This window comes from Dendrobates tinctorius, unplaced genomic scaffold (assembly GCF_039654945.1).
Source record: "Dendrobates tinctorius isolate UK_male_01 unplaced genomic scaffold, ASM3965494v1 ptg000136l, whole genome shotgun sequence".
Classification (NCBI taxonomy): domain Eukaryota; kingdom Metazoa; phylum Chordata; class Amphibia; order Anura; family Dendrobatidae; genus Dendrobates; species Dendrobates tinctorius.
Genome location: NW_027361804.1, coordinates 6,543,534 through 6,549,533, shown reverse-complemented (window position 1 = coordinate 6,549,533; position 6,000 = coordinate 6,543,534). Strand labels below are relative to the sequence as shown.

The 6,000-nt window shown below is 56.6% G+C and overlaps 1 protein-coding gene across 3 annotated transcripts in view; it reads left to right on the top strand.

The window, feature by feature from the left end:
- Nucleotides 1-2,442: 2,442 nt before the first annotated feature.
- LOC141048538 (potassium voltage-gated channel subfamily KQT member 1-like) overlaps nucleotides 2,443-6,000 on the top strand; it is a 41,861-nt gene continuing 38,303 nt past the window's right edge. For all 3 annotated transcript variants that reach the window (XM_073544234.1, XM_073544233.1, XM_073544232.1), the window contains exons 1-2: nucleotides 2,443-2,556; nucleotides 3,618-4,081. In XM_073544234.1, coding sequence (XP_073400335.1) covers nucleotides 3,756-4,081 — 326 coding nt within the window. In that variant the 5' untranslated portion in view covers nucleotides 2,443-2,556; nucleotides 3,618-3,755. The remainder of the gene's footprint in view (nucleotides 2,557-3,617; nucleotides 4,082-6,000) is intronic.

Here is a 6,000-nt window from a genome sequence, read left to right as displayed (position 1 = left end):
TGGTTGGATCGGCCGTGATCAGTGCAGACGCTGTTTGGATCGGCCGTGATCAGTGCAGACCCTGGTTGGATCGGCCGTGATCAGTGCAGACCCTGGTTGGATCGGCCGTGATCAGTGCAGACCCTGGTTGGATCGGCCGTGATCAGTGCAGACGCTGTTTGGATCGGCCGTGATCAGTGCAGACCCTGGTTGGATCGGCCGTGATCAGTGCAGACCCTGGTTGGATCGGCCGTGATCAGTGCAGACCCTGGTTGGATCGGCCGTGATCAGTGCAGACCCTGGTTGGATCGGCTGTGATCAGTGCGGTTGGATCGGCTGTGATCAGTGCAGACCCCGGTTGGATCGGCTGTGCTTAGTGCAGACCCTGGTTGGATCGGCTGTGATCAGTGCAGACCCTGGTTGGATCGGCCGTGATCAGTGCAGACCCTGGTTGGATCGGCCATGATCAGTGCAGACCCTGGTTGGATCGGCCGTGATCAGTGCAGACTCTGGTTGGATCATCTGTGATCAGTGCAGACTCTGGTTGGATCGGCCGTCATCAGTGCAGTCCCTGGTTGGATCGGTCGTGATCAGTGCAGACCCTGGTTGGATCGGCTGTGATCAGTGCAGACCCTGGTTGGATCGGCTGTGATCAGTGCAGACCCTGGTTGGATCGGCCGTGATCAGTGCAGACCCTGGTTGGATCGGCCATGATCAGTGCAGACCCTGGTTGGATCGGCCGTGATCAGTGCAGACGCTGTTTGGATCGGCCGTGATCAGTGCAGACCCTGGTTGGATCGGCCGTGATCAGTGCAGACCCTGGTTGGATCGGCCGTGATCAGTGCAGACCCTGGTTGGATCGGCCGTGATCAGTGCAGACGCTGTTTGGATCGGCCGTGATCAGTGCAGACCCTGGTTGGATCGGCCGTGATCAGTGCAGACCCTGGTTGGATCGGCCGTGATCAGTGCAGACCCTGGTTGGATCGGCCGTGATCAGTGCAGACCCTGGTTGGATCGGCTGTGATCAGTGCGGTTGGATCGGCTGTGATCAGTGCAGACCCCGGTTGGATCGGCTGTGATCAGTGCAGACCCTGGTTGGATCGGCCGTGATCAGTGCAGACCCTGGTTGGATCGGCCGTGATCAGTGCAGACGCTGGTTGGATCGGCCGTGATCAGTGCAGACCCTGGTTGGATCGGCCGTGATCAGTGCAGACCCTGGTTGGATCGGCCGTGATCAGTGCAGACGCTGTTTGGATCGGCCGTGATCAGTGCAGACCCTGGTTGGATCGGCCGTGATCAGTGCAGACCCTGGTTGGATCGGCCGTCATCAGTGCAGACCCTGGTTGGATCGGCTGTGATCAGTGCGGTTGGATCGGCTGTGATCAGTGCAGACCCCGGTTGGATTGGCTGTGATCAGTGCAGACCCCGGTTGGATCGGCCGTGATCAGTGCAGACCCTGGTTGGATCGGCCGTGATCAGTGCTGACCCTGGTTGGATCGGCCGTGATCAGTGCAGACGCTGGTTGGATCGGCCGTGATCAGTGCAGACCCTGGTTGGATCGGCCGTGATCAGTGCAGACCCTGGTTGGATCGGCCGTGATCAGTGCAGACCCTGGTTGGATCGGCCGTGATCAGTGCAGACGCTGTTTGGATCGGCCGTGATCAGTGCAGACCCTGGTTGGATCGGCCGTGATCAGTGCAGACCCTGGTTGGATCGGCCGTGATCAGTGCAGACCCTGGTTGGATCGGCTGTGATCAGTGCGGTTGGATCGGCTGTGATCAGTGCAGACCCCGGTTGGATCGGCCGTGATCAGTGCAGACCCCGGTTGGATCGGCCGTCATCAGTGCAGACCCTGGTTGGATCGGCCGTGATCAGTGCAGACCCTGGTTGGATCGGCCGTGATCAGTGCAGACTCTGGTTGGATCGGCCGTGATCAGTGCAGACCCTGGTTGGATCGGCCGTGATCAGTGCAGACCCTGGTTGGATCGGCCGTGATCAGTGCAGACCCTGGTTGGATCGGCCGTGATCAGTGCAGACTCTGGTTGGATCGGCCGTGATCAGTGCAGACCCTGGTTGGATCGGCCGTGATCAGTGCAGACCCTGGTTGGATCGGCCGTGATCAGTGCAGACCCTGGTTGGATCGGCCGTGATCAGTGCAGATGTCGCGCTGATCTCCTCCTCTCCCTGATCCGTTACCGCAGGGCAGACGCCAGGTGTGACCTGCGCCCACAGCACGCCGCCCACTGGTGGTTGACCTCCTCGGTGCCCGGTTCTTCCCTCACAGCTCCCCCGATCCCGGGGGTTTAGATGCCGCCATAGACTGTGGCGTTGCGCAGAGGATCCTGCAGGACAGTACGGGATCTCAGGGGGTGATTGTTGGGGGTGATCGTCCTCCAGTCACTCATCACTCACGGGCATTGCTGGCACTTGTGGTTCACCAGTCCCCAGGTGCCTAATCCCGCCTTGCCCGGAGACAATGCTGCAGGATGTGCGGGGAGTGACACCGGGAGAGAGGGGAGGAGCAGCGGCAGGTGGCGGCCACAGCAGGCGAGCATGGCAGCGAGGAGCCAGGGGCAGGTACCGCTCTGCAGGCTGTCTGTGGGGGGCTCAGGGAGCAGGAGGGGGTCTGCACAGGAAAGGGCATGTAACATAGGGGGCAATGCTCTGCAGACTGTCTGTGGGGGGCTCAGGGGATAGGAGGGGGTCTGCACAGGAAAGGGCATGGGATACAGGGGGCAATGCTCTGTAGGCTGTCTGTGGGGGGCTCGGTACAGGAGGGGGTCTGCACAGGAAAGTGCATGTAACATAGGGGCAATGCTCTGCAGACTGTCTGTGGGGGGCTCAGGGTGTAGGAGGGGGTCTGCACAGGAAAGTGCATGTAACATAGGGGCAATGCTCTGCAGACTGTCTGTGGGGGGCTCAGGGTGTAGGAGGGGGTCTGCACAGGAAAGTGCATGTAACATAGGGGGCAATGCCCTGCAGACTGTCTGTGGGGGGCTCAGGGGATAGGAGGGGGTCTGCACAGGAAAGGGCATGGGATACAGGGGGCAATGCTCTGTAGGCTGTCTGTGGGGGGCTCGGTACAGGAGGGGGTCTGCACAGGAAAGTGCATGTAACATAGGGGGCAATGCCCTGCAGACTGTCTGTGGGGGGCTCAGGGTGTAGGAGGGGGTCTGCACAGGAAAGTGCATGTAACATAGGGGCAATGCTCTGCAGACTGTCTGTGGGGGGCTCAGGGTGTAGGAGGGGGTCTGCACAGGAAAGTGCATGTAACATAGGGGCAATGCTCTGCAGACTGTCTGTGGGGGGCTCGGTACAGGAGGGGGTCTGCACAGGAAAGTACATGTAACATAGGGGCAATGCTCTGCAGGCTGTCTGTGGGGGGCTCGGTACAGGAGGGGGTCTGCACAGGAAAGTACATGTAACATAGGGGCAATGCTCTGCAGGCTGTCTGTGGGGGGCTCAGGGTGTAGGAGGGGGTCTGCACAGGAAAGTACATGTAACATAGGGGCAATGCTCTGCAGACTGTCTGTGGGGGGCTCGGTACAGGAGGGGGTCTGCACAGGAAAGGGCATGGGACGTAAGTAGAGAGTGTCTGGGAGTTTCTGTGTTTGTGACCTGTGCTCCTTCCTCCGCAGCTCGGGGTGATGGCGGTGACTCCGCCGTGATCCGTCCGCGCAGGACACTGATAAGGGATCAGGTCCCTCAGGACTCCGGAGCTGCAATCTAACACCGACTCTGAGGATGTGAAATATTGATCAGCCGCAGTCTGCGACATGTCGCGCGGTCCGGGGGACAGCAGGGGGCTCCCCCTCTACAGCCGCCACACGGCGCCCCCGACCCCGGACCCCCTGCATTACTCATCTGTGGCCCTCAGCGCAGAGCCCCCCTTAAACAATGGCTCCGGGACCCCCTGCTCTGCGCAGCAAGACCCCACGCTGCAGGTGAGCAGCCCGAGTGGGGGCGCCAAGGACACCAACGCGGAATCTTCCCCCAGGTGCTTCTACCGCCACTACCTGACCCGCACCAGCATGCAGGGCGACATCTACAACTTCCTGGAGAGGCCCAGCGGATGGCGCTGCTTCATCTACCACTTCAGCGTGTGAGTATGGGGTCTGCAGGCAGCACTGAGCCCCCCACCAGCGCCGAGCCCCATCCATTATGTATGCGGGTGCAGCAGAGAGGAGCTCCTCAGCGGCAGATCTTATCACGTATAGCAGAGCTCTCATATCTGATGTAGCAGTGCTGAGTTTGCACATGTCTGCCATATATCTGATGTAGCAGAGCTGAAACTGTCACATTATAATACTAATATTATCTCATGTAACAGAGCGGACTTTAGCAGAAATAGCAGAGTTGATTTGTTACATACCGGAAGACTACATTTTGTCAGATGTAGCAGAGCTGAGTTGATCTAGTTGCGGTTACTTTCACAGGACCCTTCCCATCTCGGGCAGACACTAAACCCACGGCAGTACATGACCGCCTCCATGCTGATGGCAGCGCGGCTCCTCGCAGACACTTTCCTACGTTTCTGCTCCATTTCACTGATTCCAAACCCAAAGTTCCCTTTCCCTTGTTTGTGCTGAAGGATGAAAGCTATTGTCTGCTGTTATCAGCCATTACAGACAGTCGCTGACCGTTGGGATGAATGACAAGAAATCCCCAATTATCTGTTTGTAGAATGACGCTGCCGTACCTTTAAATAATCTGAGTCGGCTCAGAAGACTTTATCACTAATGGGGGAACCGAGAGCCGAGACCCCAAATATCGTGTGACGTCTCCTCAGCTTAAAAATATATAAATAATTGTTCTGATATGGGACGAAGGGGGACGGGGCACGCCGGAAATCTGCAGCCCCCTAATCTAATAATAATGGGGGGTCTCATCTCATGGTGCCCCCCCTACTTATAACATTTCAATAATTTGTCACTTTTTTAAAGGTGTACATACCTGATAATTCCCTCTGTCCTCTCCTTAAATAGACATACACAGAGCTAAAAACCCTGCGGCTCATATACAGTGGATGCCGCCTGCAGTATAAAGCATGGAGGGTTGTCCCACTGGTTGCTATAGTTGTGCTTACAATAATATTAATGTGCAAAAAGTTTTCTTCAGGTTTGGAAAAAAAAATGCTACAAAGTAAGAAGCTTCTAGACTTAGAAGGGTTAATGATTTATTTTAATTTTATTTTTATATTGATTGATGAAATAAAAACTGTTAACACTTTAATTTCTGGAAGCCTCTCACCCTGCCCCCCATCCTGCACAGCTTCACCAGCGGACGCCCCCCCCCCGGTCCCTCCATCCAGGATTTGGGGACGGTTTCTTGCCAAATTTTGGGATCGGCCTCTCCTTCGAGGACAGCGGCTCGGTAATCCCTGTGTGTGGATAATCCGTTTCAGCGCTGCAGATGTCGCAGTGAGTGGCCGGGATAATCTGCGGATGAGGATAATGTCAGCTCCCGCGAGGAATCCACATGGCATCTGTCTCCTGACCACAGCGCCACCCACTGATCTCCACCTCTAGTGTCAGGGCATCGGGGGCCACGCTTGTATTTCAATCAGCTTCCCAAATCTACAACTCCCAGCATGCTCTGACAGCCTGAGGCTGGGAGTGGTAGTTTTACTAATGATGAGGGGAGGTTGGGAAACACTGGTTCTGATAGTCACCACTAGGGGGAGCTACCTGTATACAGAGATACATGATAAGATCCTGTCTGCTGCCACCACTAGGGGGAGCTCCCTGTATCCAGAGATACATGATAAGATCCTGTCTGCAGCCACCACTAGGGGGAGCTCCCTGTATACAGAGATACATGATAAGATCCTGTCTGCAGTCACCACTAGGGGGAGCTCCCTGTATGCAGAGATACATGATATGATCCTGTCTTCAGCCACCAATAGGGGGAGTTCCCTGTATATAGAGATACATGATCAGATCCTGTCTGCAGCCACCACTAGGGGGAGCTCCCTGTATACAGAGATACATGATAAGATCCTGTCTGCGGCCACCACTAGGG